The 21,215-nt window shown below is 37.5% G+C and overlaps 1 protein-coding gene across 10 annotated transcripts in view; it reads right to left on the bottom strand.

Moving 5' to 3' along the window:
• Window positions 1-21,215, bottom strand: part of COL14A1 (collagen type XIV alpha 1 chain) — a 302,227-nt gene that overhangs the window by 155,045 nt on the left and 125,967 nt on the right. For all 10 annotated transcript variants that reach the window (XM_012466432.2, XM_064384550.1, XM_064384551.1 and 7 more), the window contains 6 exons: window positions 18,470-18,631; window positions 15,543-15,694; window positions 14,295-14,424; window positions 12,285-12,430; window positions 9,657-9,786; window positions 5,739-5,878 (listed from right to left, as the gene is read on the bottom strand). In XM_012466432.2, coding sequence (XP_012321855.2) covers window positions 5,739-5,878; window positions 9,657-9,786; window positions 12,285-12,430; window positions 14,295-14,424; window positions 15,543-15,694; window positions 18,470-18,631 — 860 coding nt within the window. The remainder of the gene's footprint in view (window positions 1-5,738; window positions 5,879-9,656; window positions 9,787-12,284; window positions 12,431-14,294; window positions 14,425-15,542; window positions 15,695-18,469; window positions 18,632-21,215) is intronic.

Raw genomic sequence — 21,215 nt, 5'->3', positions numbered from 1 at the left:
CCACTGCACTCCAGCCTGGGGACAGAGCAAGACTCCGTCTCAAAAAAAAAAAAAAAAAAAGATGAAGGCACCAAAAAACTGTTTCTTAAAAGAGGTGAGAAAGGTCTCCTCTAGACCACAGGGCCAGTCCAGAAGCCATACATATCTCTAAAGAATCAACTGTAGGCCAAAAAAGAGAGTGCCAACCCTGGAAAAAAAAAAAAAAAAAGCTATCATTCTACTGTATCATTGTACTGTACTGAGCCACTCTTGTGGAGAGGGCCAGGAAATCCCAGCCTTTTTGGACACTCTAGTTGAGGTGTCACGCATGGGCGTGAAGTCATCCTAGAAGTTCTGGTCCAGCCATACTCCCAGATGAATGCACGAATCACCTCCACTGACACCACATGGCAGAGCCCAGCTGTCCCTGCTGAGTTCTGCTGCATACTCCTGGGCTGTATTTTAAGCTGGAGTGTTGGTTACACAGCAACAGTTAACTGAATATATGGATTATCTTCTTCTGCATCAAGGATTGATAACATTATAGGTCATTTTTAGCACTTCCTGTTTACTGCAGCCTGTGAATTGTCTGCATGCTTTATACACATTCACTTATTTAATCCTTATCACAGTTCTGTAGGGGAGCTAATTATTACTCCCAATTTGAAAATGGAAAAAATGAAATTCCAAAAATTAAGGAACTTGCCCAACAAGAAAACAGTTAGTACACAAGACTTAAACAGGCATTTCAGGCTCTAAATCCTTTGCTCTTAAACACTATTTAAATATGGATTCATTATTTAAGCTCACAGAAAATACAAATCCATGTTAAAAATGTGAGTTCAAACATATTTTCCTAACTGCTAGTTACATATTGCTTTCTGTTGTTTTGAATGGTCATGGTTGAGATTTATTTAGCACTTACAGAGTCAGGGACTTGATACACATTGTCTTACTTACAGTCTCTCCCGCTCACCTTCACCCACCAAACCCTAGGTGCTTTTACAACTATTATCTGAAGGAAAACCTGAGGCCTGAACAGCTTACCTAACTTGCCCTGAGCCGTAAAACTGTTAACTGGAATGTCTAGTTAGGTCTTGACCTTGTTTCTAAGTTTCAAATCTGTGACAAACAAGATGTCAAACATACACAAAAGCAATTAAAATCTAGGTGCTAGATTCTTAGGTACACCAAATGGGAAAAAGGACAAAAAAGAGAAATGTGTGTGTGTGTGCATGTGTATGTGTGTGTGTATCTGTTAAAAAATGATGTTGTTTATTAAATATTTGATGCTGCATTTGATGTCTGTATTTTACATAATTTTAGCATTGATTATTTTATTTCATCAAATGAAGACCTTTAGGTATCATTTATTTATATTAGTTAAAATATTGCGTTTTAAACAATTAGTCCCAGAACTGATTTTTCTGGTAGTGTTTTAAGATGTAAAAGAAAAATTTGAGGAAACAATAACGAATAACCATGATCTCATTGTTATGCAACTATTTCTGAGAATTATTCTCAACCAGACTAGCTAAAAGTTTAACTTCAGTCTAATTTTGGAAGGGATGTAGAAAGAGGCCCTGATGAGGAACAAGGGATTTGGGCTCAACTCCAGGATCTATTGCTGAGTCACTGCTGTTAGGAACTGGCCTCTCAAAATCCAAAAACTGCGGCCTTTGTATTTATAAAACTCAAATGGTAGCACTTAATTCTCTATCATGTTTTTGTACTTCCAAAATCTTTTCACAGTAAATGCTACCTGAGATGACTCTTGTCCTTAGTTTGACAAGTCATGCTTTGTCAGCATCTGGTTCTGTAAGGATTACACGAGGTACTCTCTTTAGAGCAGTGTACCTCGTGTAATCCTTATAGAACCAAATCCTTACAGAACCAAACAGTGCCTGGCTCATGGGAAGCACTAAACAAATGTTAGCCACCATTATCATCATCACCACCATCATCATCATCATCATCACCACCATCATCACCACCATCATCACCACCATCATCATCATCACCACCACCATCATCATCATCATCACCACCATCATCACCACCATCATCACCACCATCATCATCATCATCACCACCATCATCACCATCATCACCACCATCATCACCATCATTATCATAGTGTCAACATCATCATCATCATCATCAACATAGACATTTGTTGAAATACTTGCTTCATTTTTCTTCCTTGGTCTCCAAAAAGTTGAGGAGAGGGGTAATGCAGAAAAGACACAGAGGGAAGAAGAGGAAGTGAGAGAAGGAAGATGAGAGGAAGTAAAGCAGAAAAATACTGAGTGTAAAGCAAAAGCATTAATAATCAATTGCATGTTAGGTACTAAATAGATTTTAATTGAGACATTTTACAGTTCATTCCAGAATGTTTTTTGAGGATTTCTTAAAAACCCAATTGTTACATTGTCTATAAATAGAAGCTTAAATTCATAGAAATTAAAGCAAAATCTAATAGAAATATCCTTAAAATTATATCTTTTAAAATTAGGTAAAGTAATACTTCACTTTAATAAAAGATACTTATCCAGCAAGCTCAAGTATCTATAGCATGGCTATGAATTAAGAAATAAGAAAACACACACACATACACACACACACACACACACACACACAGTAAAAACAGGTGTTACAAAATCCCTGCATGGCTTATGCTTATGCATTTTACTCATAAAATTTTCTGAAATCTTCATTCATAGTCCATTTTCTCATATTTTAAGTTCAGTTTTACCAAACATAGCTTTTTAATTTCCCAGAAATAGCTAATCTAGCAGCTTCCCCAGGATTGAAAAACACGACCAAAAAAACCCAAACATAAATTCTCAACAAATATGTTGGTCTGGGGCTACACTTTGCAAAGACAAATAATAGAAAATAGTAGAAGAAGCTACAGCAGCTGCTATGGTCTGAAAGGTTGTGTCCCCCTACAGATTCATATGTTGGTACTTGATCCCCAATGCAGTAATATTAAGAGATGGGGTCTTTAAGAGATGGGGTCTTTGAGAGATGATTAGGTTATGAGGGATGAATGCCACTATTGGAGAGGCCCATGGGAGCTTGTCTGCCCCTTCCACCAAGTGAAGACATAGGCAGAAAGCTCCAAGTATGAGGAATACACCTGCAAATTCAGGTGCAGGTGCCTTGATCTTAGACTTCTCAGCTTCCAGAACAATAAATTTCTGTTGTTGTTAAGTTTCACAAGCTGGGACAGAGCCTCACTCCTGTAATTCCAGCACTTTGGGAGGCCAACGCAGATGAATCACTTGAGCCCAGGAGTTTGAGACCAGCCTGGGAAACTTGGCAAAACCTCATCTGTACAAAAGTTAGCTAGGCACAGTGGTAGGCACCTGTAGTCCCAGCTACTCGGGAGGCTGAGGTGGGAGGATCGCCTGAGCCTGCGAAGTTGAGGATGCAGTGAGTCATGATCACACCACTGCATTCAACCTAGGTGACAAGAGAAGACCCTGTCTCTAAATAAATAAATAAACAAAAGTTCCCCAGGAAAGGTATTTTGTTACAGAAATCAAATGGACTAAGACAACAGCTATAATTTTTATTATACATTTATAAATATAACTGATATATAAGAAAGTTTGTTTTTGTTTTATTAAAAATTATTACCAAAGGGGGATGCTCTACAATGAACAAATATTTATTGGTGAATACAGTCATGTTATTTTGGTTGTTCAATGAGTCAACTCTTTTAAATTGGTAGGTTTTACATAAAAATAGAAATCACTGGTGTCTCTCCAAGAATCTTAAGATCTGGCAGACCCTGCCTGGATTTCAATCCAGCAGCAATTAGTAGAAGCTAAGATTGGCTGTATCTTGGATGCACACACTTCCCATCACAGCAGTCCCTAGTAACCCTATAATCGAAACTCATTGTCCATTATCACTTATCATTGGCCTTGCTTGTTACCTTTCTTTCAGGAGAGAATTACTTCTGCATTCATGTCCCCAAAATGGGAAGACAAAATATAGCCTAAGGAACCACTGCTCCCTTAGGCTGGCAGCAGTGGTTCACGTCTGTAATCCCAGTACTTTGGGAGGCCAAGGTGGGTGGATCGCCTGAGGTCAGGAGTTCGAGACCAGCCTGGGCAACATAGTGAAAACCTATCTCTACTAAAAATATAAAAATTATCTGGGCACAGTGAAGCATGCCTGTAGTCCCAGCTACTCAGGAGGCTGAGGCAGGAAAATCACTTGAATCCAGGAAGCAGAGGTTGCTGTGAGCCGAGATTGTGCCACTGCACTCCAGCCTGGGTAACAGAATGAGACTGCATATGAAAGGATATTTATTCTGTTAGCCTCAAGAAAAACACACGGGAGTATTTCTTTGCAGGTGTGTCTGCTTCTACAGATTTCATGGCATGCTTCACTCAATTATATTATCTGCCTCATCCTCCTACACCGTTGAATTTACAACCCTTGGGAAGGTAGTTTATGTATTACTGGTGACAAAGAGACATCTACAGCTTAGTGTTTTTTATTTCAATCTTTTTACTGCTCCAGGCTGCTATCTTCAAAAACAAAGCAACTCATCCATTGATTCTTCAGAATTATTTACTCTCAAGATTTACAAAGGCTTAATGAAGGATGTTGAACATTATTTCTATATGTTAGCAAATGTGTACTTACCGCTCATCTGTTACAGGATGCATTCTGTAAAATATTGCTTGGCTTTAATTTTAGAAAAAAGTTTGTCTCTGTATGTAAAAACACTTGCTTTATTTGGTCAGAAAATAGAAATGATTCAATCTAACACATTTCCCTCTTTGTCTTAGCTTACTGGACCAAGATTAGGGAAAATAAAATAAAAATAACCTCACTATTTTGCTAAAACACATTTCCAAGGAGACGCTTTTTTTGAAAGTATTAGTCACAGCATCCAATAAACTGTATCTTCTTGGGTTTTAACAAGTACCATTGTTTGAAAGTACTTCTTAGACAAAACCAGAATTATTTATTTGTTAAATTTAGGCTTATCTAACTAGAGCCTTTCAGATGCCCGTTTACTTAAACGCAGAAGGATGAACTAGACAACAGTGACTTTATTTCTAGTTCAATGCTTCCATGAACATACGTCCTCCCCACCCGCATTCCCTGTGGCAGACTGCATTTTCCAGGGACGGCCACATCACTGCATATCTTCTTCTCTGTATGCTCCTCCTATCCTGTGATTGACATGTCTCCCACCACAGGTGGGATCTGTGTTTCTCCCCACCTATAAATCTGGGCAAAGCTGGTGACATCTCATACCAATGGAGTGTGATAGAGGTGATACAAAGTGACTTCAGAGGCTGGGTCATCAAGGGTGATACAGCTTCTACTTAGCTCTCTCTCTCTCTTTGGACATGTGTTATGGGACTCCTGAGCCAACTCCCCTGAAGCTGCATGCTGAAGGCATTGTGTGAAGAGGCTAATTAGAGATATGGAGACCTGCTCCAGCTCCTGGCTGTTCCAGTCTCCCCAGACCAGGCACCAGATACATGAGTAAAGAAGCCATTGAGACGGCTCCAGCTCCAGCCACTATCTGGCTCTCACCTCACTGGGGAGCATCCCTCCTCCAGGATAACTGCAATCCATACCCCAATTCCTGACCTACAGGAACTATGAGAGACAATAAATAATTACTACTATTTTAAGCCACTAGGCTTTGAGATGATTGGTTATGTAGCCATAAATAACTAGCACCCCACCACCTAAATGATACGTTATATTCCAGAACTTACCTCATTGATTTCAGTCCCATCTGCATTGTTATATACAATTCGATAACCATTGATCTGTCTTGATGTGGGGTCCCAGGTTATTCGAGCACTGTTAGAGCCAACATTGGAGATTCTCAGGTTTCTTGGTGGACTTAAAGCCACTTGGCAGTAAATGGAATAGAAAATAATTAAAATGTCAAATAACATACATGTAAAAAGGATCTTTGGCTTCCAGAAATCAAAGAAACTATATCTTTGACTTCTAAACTATTTACATATGAAAAGTGTCACCCATATAATGACTTGTAATAACACTGAAATAACCAGTGTATTGTCTCATAAAAATCAATAATGTTCTCTAATTAGCAAAGGAAAAAGTTTTCTTTGTAGAGAATAAATAGCAGTAATAAGTTACATATGGTTAGAGATAAATAAGATTTAGGTAAATTTTCTGTACTTATCACTCTATCCTGATGTAAGTAAGAAATCTAATGGATTAAAAAAATAACTTGAAATAAAATTTTAGCTAGTCTACTCGATTACCATGTGACTCTGGCAAAGTCACTCTACTTCTGAGCTCCACAATTTTCCACATGTAAAATGATATGCTCATCTGCCATTTCCACGTTGGTATCTGTTAGGCAACTCCAACTTAACTGGTCCAAATGTAATCACTGACTCTTGTTACCTTTCCCTATTCCCTCCTCCCTCAATCTTCCCCTCTGAGCAAATGTAAACTCTATTGTTCCCACCGATCAGGTCAAGAACCCTGGAGCCATCCTGGATTGCTCTTTTTCTCACAACCCACTTCTAACCCATCATCCAGATATGATCCCTTCCATACACATCCAGAGCTGACTCCTTCTCTTCATCTCCACTGCTACCATCTTGGTGGAAGCCACTATCCCCTCTGGGCTTGGATTTTTGCCATGGTCTCCCAGCCAATCTCCCAACTTCCATCTTCCTCCTACGATTAATATAATTATTCTTGAGCAAGCAGCCAGAGTGCTTCTTTTAAAATGTCAGCCAGGTAATTTCACTCCTCTGCACAAAACCTTCCAAATGGCTCCCAACTCCCTCAGCGTAAACCTACAGAATCTAAGAATCTAAAGTTTTTAGAACAGTCTTTTTTCTTTCTTTCTTTCTTTCTTTCTTTTTTTTTTTTTTGAGACAGAGTCTTGCTCTGTCATCCAGGCTAGAGTGCAGTGACAAGATCTCAACTTATTGCAACCTCCTCTTCCCAGGTTTAAGTGATCCTCGTGCCTCAGCCCCCTGGTTGCTGGGATTACAGGCATGCATCACCACACCTTGCTAGTTTTTGTATTTTTGATAGAGACAGGGTTTCACCTTGTTGGTCAGGTTGGTCTTAAAACTCTGAACCTCAGGTGATCTGCCTGCCTCGGCCTCCCAAAGTGCTGGCATTACAGGTGTGAGCCACCGCAGCCAGCCTACGAAGGTCTTTATGGCCCTACACGACTGGCCTGCTGCCATTTCACTGTTCCCATCTCCTACCACTCCATGCCTTTTCCATGCCACTAGCTGTGACTAGAACCTGCCATGCATCCTCATACGTAGGTCACTGCACTTGCCTTCTCTTTGCCTTCAAGGCTCCTCCCCCAGATATTCGCAGAGCTGGTTTCTTTGCCTCTTTCAGGTTTCTGACCATACGCCTTCTTGGTGAAGATTTCTATGATCATCTTATGTAAAACAGCTCTTCCACCCCATACTACCTGTCTCCTTCTTTTGCTCTATTTTTTTTCACTATATATTTCTGATTTGCTGTCTCTCTCCCCCAATATATTGGAATCTCAGGGGGTTAGATAATTTGGTTTCATTTTGTTCCCAGATCTACCCCAAATAAAGCAAGTACTCAATAGACATTCATTGAATCAGTGGATAATTATTTGACCTGAATAAATCTACAGTGGCTTTGTGAGACAAATAACAATAAACATCTTACTAATGCTTTAAAATTAAAGAGGTATTGGTATTTCTGCAGGTTCCTAACAGTCAATATAGCTTTTTGAACCTCTTCAAGGACCCCCTTCTAATTCAACAAATTAACAATTGTCCATAACTTTTGACAATTTCATGAGCTTTATACAGGTTTATAGTAAAAATAATTAACATTTACTGCGTGTTTTCTATCAGTCTGACACAGAACACATGTTACCTTATTAAATTCTTATATTAGAATGCAAGGATAGAGTTTCAATTATCTCCTTATAATTGATCACAAAATTGAAGTAACTTGGCCAAGGTCCCAGTTAGTAGGAACAGAAGAGCATTAGAGTTTAACCTAGGCAATTGATTAACTGATTCCAAAGCCCATGATATTAACCAAGCTGCTAATTTCTCCTCTCTGTTTCTTTCTCTCGATCACACTCTCTCATCCCACAAACTCAGTGCTGATAGAGCCAGCAAAGCAAAAAACTTGAAGACAAATCATGACTATTACCAGCCATAGCCATGAAGCATGTTTCCTAACCTCAAAGCCCAGATCTTTCATTAATTCAATACATACTGATTCTTTGACAATAAAGATCTTGTAGGAGTTAGTGACTGTCTTAATAATTAAAGTGCTAGAGAGAAAGTGTAGAAAAGAAAAAAAGCAATATAAATAAGTAGTGTGTACATTTGGCTCTAAATTTTTCTGGAATTCCATTACATTTGGTAACATGACGGAATAATGTCTAATTTACTTAGTACATAAAAATGCCAGTCTCAAGAACAAGTATCTAGGATATCATTTTTTAGGACCTTTTTGCTCATCATGGGATGGAGTTGTACGTATTTTTAATAAGTATAAAGAAGTGTACACTCTGAGTGAAAGAGAGATGGGCTGTTGGGGAAAGCTTCTCTTTCAAATGGTTAAGAGTCCCAGAATTTACTTATGTGGTAGACACTTTCTAGCATGAGTCATTTCTTTTCTTTCTCTTTCTTGGGCTCTCCCAGAGTTTTTGTTTGTTTCTTTGTTGTTTTAATTACATTGGAATTTCTCTGAAGAGCGAGAACAACATAGCCTTGACTAACAAAGAATGGATATGTACAAACTTCTTTATCATTAAACTTCTATTTTGTTTTCCCAAATAGAATCTTAAAGAGAAAGGCATTGTAGAAATTGTGCTATTCATCTCCCTCCAAGTCTAGGAGAAAAGTCGTAAGACCCCAAGTCTCCCTGTACTTTCTTATGTTTCAAAAGATCATAAATAGAGCCATAATTTAATAGTATGTGGTAAGTATTATTAGTATGCCATAGTAATATTTTATTTATCTCATATTTTTAAAATAAATACATACATTTCCCAAAAAGTATTAGGAATTCCTTATATTTAGCCAAAATTAGCCTTAACAATAAAATTTTTAGTCAATTAAAAACAAATTACAATAGTAATAGGCTCAGATAAAGATAGCAAAGATTTTTAGGAAAAAAGTTTTGTTAATTTTAAAATGAGTGGAAAACAAACATCTTCAGTAACGATGTGCTGAGTGTTTTCACATATACTACTGTATTTCATCTTAAATCAACTGCATGCCATAAGATGAGTGTTCCTCCTTTTATACAATCAAAAAAAGTTACATCACTCACCCATTGTCACCTGGCTAAAATATGAGTTGAGCTGAGATTCCCATCTCAGCTGCTATCTTGCAAAGTCTACACTCTTCCCTCTATATTCCGACCCGCATTTGAATTTAGACAAAGAAAGACACAGGTGGAGTTGTCTGGAGGATGCTAATCTTCAGTTCTAGCATCCATAGCATTCATAATAATACAAGATAGAAGAAACACATTTCCTAGTCCTAAACAGAATATGAGATTTTTAAAATTACAATTAGCTTTTAAGAGGTTTCAACCTAAACTAGTAGTTCCAATTCAGAATCCCAACATTCATGTGGGCTTTCACTACAACATCTCATCTGAATGGCTGTGCTGCTCACATGTTGTTTCTTGTCCTGTAACAGGATCACTGGCCTCTTCTCCAAACATGGCATAAACTGTGACTGTGTATTCTGTATTGGGCAACAACCCACTCAATTCAATATCCGTGTGGGTCTCTCCAATTTTCATCTGAAAAGAACACATGTTGTTAGATCATTTGCCAATGCATATTATGAATGCTGATCAGTGTGGAACTGAACAAAGGTGAGACTTCATGGGATAAGACTTTAGTCTCCTCACAACCCCTTCATCAAACAGGCTTCAGTCATAATTTTTAAATTGTCCCATGTCGTTTTATATTAGGAACAGATATTATGGAACCATATAAGTCGAAAAGTACCATGTGAGCTGTGAGGATAACTCTTTACATCTGGACAAATGGCAACTGCAGCCAGAATAACAATGTTGAGTATATGCTCCCCAGGAGAGGGTGGGTGGGATTGAATATGAAATGTTCTCTAGCGGCTGTGAGCTCCAGGCCAGTGTGCTGGAGGCAAGGCCAAGTGGGCATCTTTCACTATTTGGCTAATTCTAACCAGTGCTCTGGCCAGATGCCCAGTTTTTGCTTCAAACTCAATGAAGCTGGGCCAGTTTTGTGGCCCTATTCAACAAGGGAATCCATGCCGTCGAATTGCCAGTTACTTCCAGTATTCAGAAGAGATTAACTCACCTTGACATCCAACTTGGCAATTTGCTGTTTTGATTCTTGAACACTCTTTCTGACCCTTGGATTCAGTCAAACTAGCCAACATTCTCAGTTGTGTAACAATAGAGTGATAGGACAGTTTTACGTTTTGGAAGAAAAAAAAATCTACAGGCACATGACTGCCAGTGTTAATTATCAAGTTAAAATTTTGAATTTTGAACTATCTCAATATATGTAACATAAACATACAGAAGATAATATAATACACACCGATGTACCCCTTACTCAAACTGGATAAATATCAAAATTTTGTCATATTTACTTCAAATTTTATTTTTTTTAAAACTAATGCATTCAGATAAAACAAAAGGTCTTTCTCGTTCATTCTGTTCACCACCTACACCCTGAGGTTGACGTGTATCTTACTGCTGCATTTTTGTACTTCTGTATATGTATAGATATATCTATAAACAATACATGATCCTGTATGTTTAACAATGTACATAATGGAACCACATCAACACAATCTTTTTCTGTGTTAATATGTTCTGAGATTTACCCATGTTGATACACAAGGACAGAGTTGACATCATGAATTCCTTTACGGTATTCTTTTCTATAAATATACCACCTACTTTCCATCCCTCTATTAAAAGGCATGTTAGTTGTTTGCAATGTTTTATTTCAACCAAGTGCCTGCACTGAAAAATGCTTGCAAGATCTTTCCCTATGATACATTTCCAAAAAATAGTATATATCTTCAACAGGATGAACTATTTCAAAATATCCTCCAAAGCAGCTGTACCACCAGCAGTTACAGGAGTGACTGTCTTCCTATGTGATGATGAATATACAGTATTATCAGACTTTAAAAATTTTTTTGCTAATTTACTGATTATAAACTACTATTCCTTTAATTTTTTCCTCTTTCATAGAGAGGCTGAGCATCTTCTCAGCACCATTTGTAAATCTCTCTTTTGCCAAAATAATTTAGATCAACTTTAAATTCAAATAGGCAAAGGCCATCTAAGCCTTGGAAATAAGAAGACACACGTCACCAACACTCTGTTCTTGACACTCAGATTCACCATATTTCCAACCCTAAAGATTTCAGTCATCAGAGACAGCTTTATACAACTTTAGACAACCAAGTTTTCTGAACTGCTTTGCTTATTAACCCCACCTGCCTGGTCAATACACTTCCAAGTGTCAGCGATTCATCCTTTTCATTCCTTAAATGTCTGCATTGTCACTATTGTCCCCTACACATTAAGAATAAGGACTAAAACATTTGAAAGTCATTTGAAGGTGAAAGCTTCATCATTTAAAATGGAATAAATTTAAAAATTTGCATCGATGGGGTATGTTTATCTACCACTCAAATTAGTAAGAAAAAACTTAACTCAGTGTATACGGAGAAAATGTCATTTATGCACCACATATAGCAAAATATATAACATTTCTCTAGAGCCATTTGGCAATACTGAGTATAAACCTTAATAATTTGCCTACCCCTTGAAAAACAAACTCTATTTCTGGGAATTTATCCTAGGGAAATAATCAAACAATTATGCAAAGACGTATGTTAGGTATATTCGCAAAAGCATTATTTATATAGCAAGCTATCTAAATGTCCAATTAGACAAGATGGATTAAACATGACCTGTTCAAACCTACAGAAGAATACTATGGGTGTATACAATGACTTTGTAAAATATTCTTTAATGACATGGAAAGATTCACCATAAATAAAACGAAAACAGCAGGCTACAAAACCATTTCCATTTGTTGCATTAAAAATGCATTGACAAAGACTTAACTAAATGTTAACAATGGCTATCTCTCGGTGGTGGGATTACAAGTGATGTTTTTTCTTTTTGCTAATCTGATTTTTCTAAATTTTATACATTAAATTTTTACAATAAACTTTTATTTAAGGAAATGAAAGATTCTAGGACTGTAGTAGGTAGCAGGTGGTTACCTCTTTTTCATCCCCAGCCAGACCCTCTGTTAGAGGAGCATAAAGGATCAGGTAACCGGAGGCTCCAGGCACTGCATCCCATTTGACTCGCATGCTGTTCTCAGTCACATCATACAGTAGAAGGTCGGAAGCCATGGGTAAAGCAACTGGAAGAGATGTTTTTAAAAATGTTCAGCCACTTATATATGTGTCTTTGAGAAAAATGAAATCATCAAGAAATAAGATTGGCTATATTTGAGAGGAAGGGAGAAAGGGATTAAGAATAAATTGCAAAGGGCCGGGCACGGTGGCTCACGCCTATAATCCCAGCACTTTGGGAGGCTGAGGTGGGTGGATCACGAGGTCAAGAGATCGAGACCATCCTGGTCAACATGGTGAAACCCCGTCTCTACTAAAAATACAAAAAATTAGCTGGGCATGGTGGTGCGTGCCTGTAATCCCAGCTACTCAGGAGGCTGAGGCAGGAGAATTGCCTGAACCCAGGAGGCGGAGGTTGCGGTGAGCCGAGATCACGCCATTGCACTCCAGCCTGGGTAACAAGAGCGAAACTCTGTCTCTAAAGAAAGAATAAATTGCAAGTTCCTGGGTTAAACAATGCTGATGAAAAACAGGAAACGTTGTTTTCAAATACGATTCTAGATCCTCCATAATGTGGCCCTACCTACTCTTTTAACCACAATGTCAAGTTTAGGACTTTGCTGACATTTGCAGCTCCTTGTACATGCATCTATGGTAGTGCTTATAGCCCTTCATTGCACTAATCTGTTTGCACGTCTTTGGTTTGCACCCCCATCCCCTACTACACTAAAACATCTTTTTTTCATTCATTCATTTATTCATTTATTTATTTATTTATTTTGAGATCTGTTCTTTTTCTCATCTAGGCTGGAGTACGGTGGTGCAATCTTGGCTGCAACCTCTACCTCCTAGGCTCAAGCAATCCTCCCACCTCAGCCTCACAAGTAGCAGGGACCACAGCTGCATGCCACCATGCCCAGCTAATTTTTGTATTCTTTATAGAGACTGGGATTCACCATGTTGCCTAGGCTCACTGAAACATCCTTGCGAATAAGGATTGTCACTAAAATATTTCTGTGGAGTGAGGGCATTAACACTCATCTGACAGATTGTTGGTAGGGATAAATTCAACAAAGTATAAAGAGTGATAATCACTGTGCCTAATGCATTGTGATTAGTGTTGATAGACTAATATCCCCAGTAGTGATATGGTGTATGCTAATACAATATTGATATAAATAGAGGGCATTTGGTAAATATGGTCTATCATTATTTAATGAGTCAAAATCATTTATTTTTGACTTAAAAATTTTACCAAGTTAACTCAATCTGATAGAAGACTGTTATTGTTCTATCAGAGGCAGATTTTTTAGAGCAATTTTGCATAGTGCCTCACATGTAATAGGAACTCAGTTAAAGTTAGAAATGATTACAAGATATTTGATCTTTTTTAAAAATATTATCTGTTCTCATGATTCTGTGTGTGTGCACGTGTGTGTATGTTATGTGTGTATGTTGTCATGTGTGTTATTATGATCCTACCCAGGGAGGGAATTATTAGTATTCAGAAGCTTGTTTTACCTACAGTGATATGAACCATAAAGATAGCAGTAACATAATTTCCTTGCCATTCTACTGGGCAGGAGAGCTATGGAGTTTTTTCTCTACTTTTACTCACAAATTTCAGCACAGTTCTTGGTTCATAATAGGCATTTACTAAATACTTATTTAATAAATGAATGAATTTTTTGTACTCTTCACCACCAAGACTGCTTTTAAGCCTATCAGAGATTTATAACATCTTTTTCAGGATGTAGCATCTGCAAGACTACAGCTCTAGCATGGACCGGTCCCACCTATAGCATGACAAATGTCTTCTACGAATGTGATTCAGGTTGGCTATTGACACGACCTGAGCAGAATTTCAGTTTAAGAAAGGCTCCCTATGCAGTGCTCCACAAAGTTAGAAGTAGGGTAGAATTAAATACGTACGTGTAGTTTCAGTTCCCCGTAGGCCTTCACTAGCAGTGTGGGCATATATTGCAAAGACTGCTATCTGATATTCAGTTAAAGACATCAAGCTTTTCAACACCGTGGAAGATACACTTCCATCTACCACCACCTGTTTAAAGGACAGTTTGAGTAATGAGAGTATGAAATATCTTACACACAGAATTGAAATCAAAAAGTGAAAATCTCTCTAGCAAAGATATTTCATTGAATATTTTCTTGCTTGTGTCACATCCTCCTTTCCACTGTAGCAGTCAACTTTCTCCAAATTCCTACATGAAGTGATGTACCTTTTATGGAATCTGTCCAGAAGTCCCTTATTAATTCATATCTAATAGAAATAATTGTGTCAATGCCAGGCTAATTATTATCCTATTCACATCCACTTAATAACAGTAAACATGATATTTTTCCATAAAGCTTTGGGAAAGATTTATTAGTCATGAAAAATAAAAGAATAATTGGAAGCGCTCAGATTTTTTTTTTTTGGTCCAAATGATTTAAGACTCCACAAGCTACTTCTCTAACACTTAAAAAACATCATAAATCCTACCATAATACAGAACATTGTGAAATATGCTAAGGTCAATCAGAGGTTAGAATAACAAAAAGAAAGGGGAATTTCATCATGTTTTAACACATTCCCTGTGAATTGTGGCATCAAAGGTAGGAAATGAGAAGGATCCAATCATCTGGCAAGAGGTGTTCTTGCCTGTGTTGGCCAAGCCATAAAAAATGCTGGCCACAGCTGCTTTATTATGGCTTTTCCATTGCACTAATCCCTACAAATGTCCAGGAAACTCCAAGCCTTGGAGGACTAGTGCATTATGTGACCACATAATTTGGAATGTACAGACTTCACTAAGACAGAAAGCTCAGACCACTTCCAAGTAGAAAGAATGCACAAATAGCAAAAGGGGTCCTGGCCAGATAATTAGCTACTGATACCTTTAACTTTAGAACTTATTAACTTTAAGAAGAAAAATAAGTTGTATTAGAAATTCATGCCTGACCAGTTCTGAGTGTTATTTGGAGACATGAGAGAAGATGTAATTGCTACAACTCAGAGATGTGGGAGAACAATATTAACAAGTGGAAATGTATTTCAGTCAAATTATTTAAAATGTCTGTGACAGAATAATCTTATATTTATATTTCTGTCTGTTCTCACTACTGTAGAAGACCTGAGAGAATGAAAAGAATGGCTTAAAAATGCTGTCTCCTTATTACCTCGTCTGGTTTTCCACCCCTGGTAGGATAATACACAACTCTGTATTTTTCCACATTTCCTGGGGCGTGAGTCCAGTTAACCATAAAGCTTCTGGCAGTGACTTCAGAAGTAATCAACTCTGTAGGCGGCCCAATGATGGCATGGGCTGAGGCTAAATTAAAGAAACACATCAAATAAACCTCTTACCCAAAGTTATTTCTTATGAATCTAAGACATCCCATTAGACAGAAATAAATATTGATTTTATGCTGCCTCTAAGATTTTTCTCTTTAGATAAGTTGATTCAGTTATCCATTTGTTCATTCAAGCATTTAAATGTCTATTAGGTACCAGGTACCATGCTAAGTTCTGAGGATACCAAACTTAAATAAGACATAGTTCTTGACTCCAGAGAACTTTCTTAAATTGAGGTCATTGTTGTGAATGATAAAAACAAATATTAGCTAAGCATGTGTGTATTGAAAGGTGCCCTTCAGAGTCTTTACAAGTTTCATCTCGTTGACTTCTCTCAAGTTCCTATTACTGTTCACTCTATGTATGTGTGAAAACCAAGGCACAGTGAAGTTAGCTAACCTGAGCAAGGTCTCACAGTATCAGAGTTGACATTGATATCTGGGCTTGACAAAGAGTCTGTATTTTTAAGCACCAGAGAACACAGCCTCTGTACTAAAAATTTTAATTCAACAAGTGACTAATACCTAAAAATTAAAAAAAAAAAAAGAAAAAACAACTAATGTATACTAAATGCCCGCTATGAGCTAGCACTATGTAAGCATTGTGTGTACGTGGGTTACACGTGTTAAAACAAATGATTCTATAAAAATTCAGGACATGAAAAATCTAAGTGAAGGGGGAATACAGTATGTAAATAACAATAAAGAGGTTAAACTTTAGAATTCCTCACCCTTTAAGGGCACTTACTCAAAGGGACTTTAATAATCTCAATTTTTAAAATACTGTTTTGAACACTAACTATGGTCAGGAACTTCATTACATGCTGTATCATCAACCACATGTAGAGTATTTTGGAAAAGCTGAGCTCTGAAGTAGCCTCACTTTGAAGCTCAGAGAAATGTATTCAGGATCTTACTGCTTGGATGCCCAGCCCAGCCCCAAGAGATCTAGCCTGGGGAAGGGAGAATAATGACAGAGAGAAGGACATGTGGCCAGAAAGAACCATTTCACGCTGGTTCCAACAGAGGCAGCCAATAAAACCAGACTCTTAAAAGAAGACTTGGATACTACTTTCTTCTCAGATTACATTTCTATAAGCCAAGCGTAACTTGCAGACCAATGATATTGTGAGGGGCAAGGGCTAAAAATCCACGATGAATTTGCTCCCAGAAAGAGAAGAGCTGTGCTTTATTCCTTTTGCTGAGTATAACTCTGGAAATTATATAAAAGACAAGTGTAAGAAGACACTGAAAAGGGGAGAGAGGAAGGTCAGTGAGTGCAGAACTACAGGACTCAGTAGCTCCCAGTGGTGAGTTCCTCTTCTTTTTACTAATATATCCCAGACATGGAGCTAAAGTGTCTGGCAACCTAGAAACACCAACAGATACAGACTACGAATCACTCACAAAATCTCCCCCCTCTAGCAAAGTACTAGGAAATGGCCAGCCTACCAAGATTGAAACTTTTAAAACATTTTTGGCAATAACTGTTCTACTGCAGACAAACAACACAGAAAAAAAACATGGCAACACCTTCACCCATGCCAGCAAAGGCCTAGTGGGAAGCCACAATTTCCATCCTTTCTTGGCTGTAACAGGGTACCCTAAAATCCACCCCAACCCCCTCATGCCAGCCAGGGTGGTGTGAGAGGTCAAGTAGAGAAGAGATATTCATCCCCAGCAGATGGCAATGAATCTTTTCCCCTACAACCCTATCTATGATATCAAGGGAGACCCCATGAAGAGCCTGCGTGGACCCCCAACGCCACCTGGAAGTAATGAGGCACCACTCCCCCTTCACTCTCTGATGGCGTCAGAGGAGACCTAGCAGTGAGCCAGGACTTTCACCACTGTCCAGAAACAAGGAAGCCACTCTTAATGAAAACTAAAGTAAACATGCAACTGGGATATGATCCAGCCATTGTACTACTGGGCATTATCCCAGAGAAATGAAAACTTATGTTTGCACAAGAACTTCTACATGAACATTCACAGCAGCTTGATTCATCATTGCCAAAGGTTGAAAGCAACCCAGGTGCCCTTCAATGTGTGAGTGGTTAAACAAACTGTGGCACATCCATACCATGGAATCTGACACTCAATTAAAAAGAAAGAGCTGTTGACACGTGCAACAATTTGGATGGATTTCCAGGGAATTCTCCTGCATGAAAAAAGCCAGTCCCCAAAGGTTACGTACCACATAACTCCATTCACATAATATTTTTGAAATGAAAACTATTTGAGATGGAGTGGTGGTTTTCAGGGATTAGAGAGTGGGAGAGAGATATAAGTGAGGGTGACTATAAAAGGGAACAGGAGTGATCCTTGTGATGGAGATGTGCTGTATCTTGCCTGTATCAGTGACAAGTATCCTGCTTGTGGTAATGTAACATAGTTTTATAAGGTCTTACCATTGCAGGAAACTAGTAAAAAGCACACAACCTTTCTATGTATTATTTCTTACAAACTGTATTTGAATGTATAATTATCTTAAAATTAAAAGTTTAATTTTTTTAAAAAGTATCTAAATGTAATATTATGGAGAAAATCATGTTGTGGTTAAAGAGTCCCTCCTTCACCCCCACAAAACCTGCTAATATGCTCCCTTTTCTACTCTGACGACTCAGGTCATAGGAAAATAAAGGGTCTTCAGGAAGCCAACATGAAAATTGAAAAGAATTTTCCCAATTCATGATAGACTTGTGCATGGTAATACTGACATCCACAGGACTTCTCTCTGTCACTCATTTTACCTTTAATTTCTCTGTCCTGTTCTTCCACTCTAGAGCAGACGGTCCTCGTCAGACTCTCCACAACTGTGTGCATCAGGTCGAATTCGGCAACATTGTACACATGAGTGCTGTCTGGTTCAGAGGCAATCTCCTGCAGTTCATTCACATCTGCGTTTTTCACCCCTTACACAAAAGACAACAGGAGGATGGTGACCTTTATGCCCCGTTGGAAAGACTGACTGCAATAGGCCTGAACTGACCCAGTCAATCTTCACTGCAGTCAAAGCATCATCTGCTACTTGTGTGTATGTGTGTGTGTATATGTGTATATATATACACACACACACATATACACACAATTTAAATATCATATATATGATATATATATACACACATACAATATATATATTTAAATTATATTTAAATACAATTATATTGAAAATTTTATATATTTAAAAATATAAAATTATAATTATAGTACATTATAATTACATTATATATTAATATATAACATTTAAATATATAAAATTTTCTTTAAAATACACACACATGAAAAACTGATGTAATGAAAAAATATAGCTAAGTCTTATGTCTATTATATAACACAAAACGATAGCTCTAATTTTAACAAATTATTCATATAGAATGAAAATAAGCAAAAAAAAGGGAACACTGAGCATATGTACCACTGACAAGATGAAAGCAATTATGTGCTTATCTCCTGATGAATGACACTTGGGACCCCCCCACATCTGAAAGGCTGCTTCAGTCACCCTCCCCACTTCTGGTGGACTTGCAGTCTTAAATTTGGTTAAAAGCATCTGCCACTTTCAAGAGAAACATTTCATGTCAGATTGCTTTTTACAAAAAAGTCAGTTGCAGAATCATTTTTAAATTAGATATAAATTTTACTCAATACATCTTAATAGGGAGATGACTTCATAAAACTAACTTCTGTTTTGCATGAATACTGCAGAAGCAATAGTAATTAAAACAGCATCCTACACCATCAAAGCTTCAGGTTTAAGTTTCTGTAAAATAAGTTTACTGAAATTGAGAAACATTGCTAGAACAAATATATACGTGTGTGTGTGTATACATATATATGAATAGGTGTATACATATATATGTATACACACACACACACACACACACACACATTTGAAATTATGATTATTATATAGCATTATGCCAAAGAGAAATCTAGGGAAAATTATTTTTTAACATACTCAAATACAATTTGCTTTCTAGTAACCACTGCAATTTTACTAATGCAAATAGAAAATTTCTGGTCCTTCCACAGTATCTACTGAATTCCATGATTACAGGTCAAGCACAAAGCTGGGTGTCTGCAATACAGCAGAGACTGGAGTAGGACAGATAGTAGTAAACACGAACCTTTAAAAAAGAGTGCGCTCGCTGTGCCCCCAAGCACCATAGTAAGTTTTTTCCATATAATAACACCTTTAATCCTCACAACCAAACCTATGAGTTTGGAACTATTGTTCCCCTATATCTACTGCCTCTCAGAAGACTGCACATTAAAATGAGTAAACATTGACCAACAATGCTGGAGATAGAAAAGGAGAGGTATGACGTGAAGTTTTATGGATGTGATGGTAGATTTCCCTTCCCCAAGCTTCATCAAACAAGGAGGATTTCTTTATAATCCTCATCATTTCAATCATCAGAGGGTATTAAAGGAGGTACCATAGAAGCAAGGAAGAGAAATTACCTGGGGCAACATGAATTACTTCTTAGTTGACTGGCTCTGCCAATTAATTAATCTTTCAGCCCCAACATATTGAGCAACAAAGCGTTAGTTGTCTCTGAACTATTTGCTTTAGGAGGTTGCAGGATAATAAATACTGCTGATTTCCAGATAATTTTCAGAGAAGTCTAAATCACATCTGGATGAATTTACTTAAAGTTTCATTTAAAAACTCACCTATTCATCATTAACAAGAGCAGAAAATGGAGAATAAACACATAAATTAATCCTCCATTAGTTTAAGTCTTTTGCAGAGATTTCCTTTATTGGACAAAAGGATGGGAAAATAAATCTCTCCAATGGTTCTTGCCTCAAGGACTTAAACAATTGCTTCTAAAATGTACATCTGAATTAATATAACATTGAGTGCATGCTGAAGCAGTGGTTTTTGTGCCAACAATGTTTTTATGTGATATTCAGTTGAAACCAACAAGTTTGGACTTATAAAGGAATATTCTGGGAAAATTAGACCCAAATTTGCCTCTCTCTCACCTTTCCAAATATAATAGTTTGACTGTTGCAATTGCACAGAAAAGAGAGGAAATGGTCATCATGACTTTGGAGGAATTTGTTTTGTAAGGATTTTGCCTTGTTCATCTTTGCACCCCAACAACCTCCACAATGCCTGATGCACAGTATGTAAGCAAATACTTCTTGAATTAAGCATTCTCTAAACCACATTGTGAGTAGCAAATCTAAGACAGAGACTGAAGATTTTTTTTTTCATTGATAACTCTAAAAGATGTCCTGTTAAATTTCAGGGTAAGAAATGTTCCTGCCAAACAAATTTAACTCAGCTCCTAAGACCAACTTCACATTCATCTTTAGAAGTGAAGTTACCATATAGTTAAACTCATTTATTGCCCATTTAAATTCCAGGGGTGTGCTGGTAAATGTGGTAAATATTTAACAGTCAGCTTTCTGCCCTGAATTGTAGTGTTTGCCAATTTCTGTAGAATAAATACCCCACCATAGCTTATTCCAAACTACCAATAT

The sequence above is a fragment of the Aotus nancymaae genome, unplaced genomic scaffold (assembly GCF_030222135.1).
Source record: "Aotus nancymaae isolate 86718 unplaced genomic scaffold, 86718_ANA_hifiasm-v0.15.2.pri h1tg000036l, whole genome shotgun sequence".
Classification (NCBI taxonomy): Eukaryota; Metazoa; Chordata; class Mammalia; order Primates; family Aotidae; genus Aotus; species Aotus nancymaae.
The sequence above is the reverse complement of the archived record's forward strand: the minus strand, read 5'-3'. Positions and strand labels throughout refer to the sequence as shown.